Consider the following 1,750-nt stretch of genomic DNA (forward strand, 5'->3'; position numbering starts at 1 on the left):
TTCTGTACTTGGGAGCCTGAGGCAGAAGGATTGACTCAAGTTCCAGGCCAGGTTATAGCTTTCACCACAGAGTGAGACCCCTGTCTCAAACAATCATCCCCCAAACTGCCGGGCATAGTGTCCCACGTCTGTAACTCTCAACATTTGGGAGGTGGAGGCAGGAAGATTGAGAGTTCAAAGTTACCCTCAGATACACGACCAGTTTGAGGCCAGCAGGGCCTACATCAGAACTTGTCTCAAAACAAAGAATTGGTAGAGGGATGTCATCCTAGCTACTTGGGAGGCTGTACCTAGATCAAAGCCTTGCCTGCCCCACAGAAAGAGCTCAAGGCCAGCCTAGGCAACTGAGTAAAGTCCTGCATCATAAAACAATGTAAGACAAATACATAAAAGGGTAGCCCGAAGGAGACGTTGGAAGCCAACAGGGCCAGACATCGGCTCTGGGCGAGACCCGGAGACACAGCCCTTCCCCGGCCAGCAGGCGGCGCGCACGCGCCGTAGGGCGGAGGGCGGGGGCGGGGGGGGGGCGGCCAGCTCCGCGCCGCGTCCGGGGACGTGCGCGCGCCCTGCAGCCGCGTGGCCGCGCACGCCCGGGGCTCCCGAAGGCGGGGCGGGTACCCCAAGGCCCACTTCCGGGAGGGGCGGGGCCGGCGGAGGCATAACTCCAATCTCTGCGCCGGCGGCGGAAGGGGGAACTCGGGTCCAGCGGCCGGCGCGGGTCAGTCGCTTGCAGAGCGGAGGCGCGTGAGGTGGGCGGCGGCGGCGGCGGCGGCGGCGGCGAGGCTGAGCCACTCTGCGGGGAAGAAGGCGCGGGTCCCCGGCCTGAGGAGGTGGAGCCGCTGCGGCGGGCCGGACGGGGGCTGCGGCTGAGGGGGAGCCAGGCCGGGCTGAGGGGAGGGAAGGGGAGGGGAGGGGGGGCCAAGCTTAAAGGAGCAGGGGCGAGCTGCGGGGCGGGGGGTGGGGTGGGGTGGGGTGGGGTGCGAGCCGAGAGGAGTAGGGGCGAGCTGAGCGGGGAGGAGGGGGGCTGAGGGGATCGGGGCCGGGGGCTTGAGGGGTGCTGAGCTCAGGGGAGCTAAGGGGCGGGAGTTGGAGGCCCCTGCTGAGCAGTGGCGCCGAGAGTCGGGGCGCCGAGCTCGGGCTGAGGCTGGGCGGGGTGGCAGAGCGGGCTGCAGCAGCCCGGGGTCGGGCTGGCCGTGGGGCCCGGGGACCGAGCTATCTCGTGTCCCAGCCTGGGAAGGGGCGTGTCCCCCCTCGTGGACTCCTCGGCTGGGTTCTTCTGGGTTCTGATGTTCTGGTTCGGCCCGAGTTTTGAGTGTGGATATAAGCCCGGACCGTGAAATCCCGAGCCTTCCCAGGAGCTGTGTGCCGACGCCTTCAAGTCTTGGAGTAAACAGATGCGTTTCCCCTTTTCAGACGCTGAAAAAGCGGAGTCCCGAGAAGACTCCCTTCCTGCAGAGGAAGATGCCCAGTACCGACCTTCTGAAGTTGGTGAGTCCGTCCTAGCAGACCCTCGTCCCCTAACTCTTAGTCAGAAGGATCTGAGTCATGTGGTGATTTCACCTCTGATGTTTGGTAAAAGCTGAGCATCTCTGCCACTCTTTTAAAAAAACTGGAGTTGATGATCAGGATAAATACGGCTGAATACAGCATATGTAGAACTTACAAAGTCTTGGGGAATCCTTTACAGAGTCCTTGCAGATGGCTTTCAGCTCTTCCCGCGGTCACCACTAGAGCAATTGCTGTTGTTTTG

The 1,750-nt window shown here is 62.9% G+C and overlaps 1 protein-coding gene across 2 annotated transcripts in view; it reads left to right on the plus strand.

The window, feature by feature from the left end:
• Positions 1-629: 629 nt before the first annotated feature.
• The window catches only part of Sgpl1 (sphingosine-1-phosphate lyase 1), a 52,767-nt gene continuing 51,646 nt past the window's right edge, over positions 630-1,750 (plus strand). Inside the window, exons 1-2 of one of the 2 annotated variants that reach the window (XM_052744897.1) lie at positions 630-749; positions 1,414-1,488. In XM_052744897.1, the coding sequence (XP_052600857.1) occupies positions 1,462-1,488 (27 nt within the window). In that variant the 5' untranslated portion in view covers positions 630-749; positions 1,414-1,461. Of the gene's footprint in view, positions 831-1,413; positions 1,489-1,750 lie in introns of both variants that reach the window. The other variant, XM_052744895.1, reaches the window with a different exon arrangement.

The sequence above is a fragment of the Peromyscus californicus genome, unplaced genomic scaffold, assembly GCF_007827085.1.
Source record: "Peromyscus californicus insignis strain IS unplaced genomic scaffold, ASM782708v3 Scaffold_19__1_contigs__length_69161282, whole genome shotgun sequence".
NCBI lineage: Eukaryota > Metazoa > Chordata > Mammalia > Rodentia > Cricetidae > Peromyscus > Peromyscus californicus.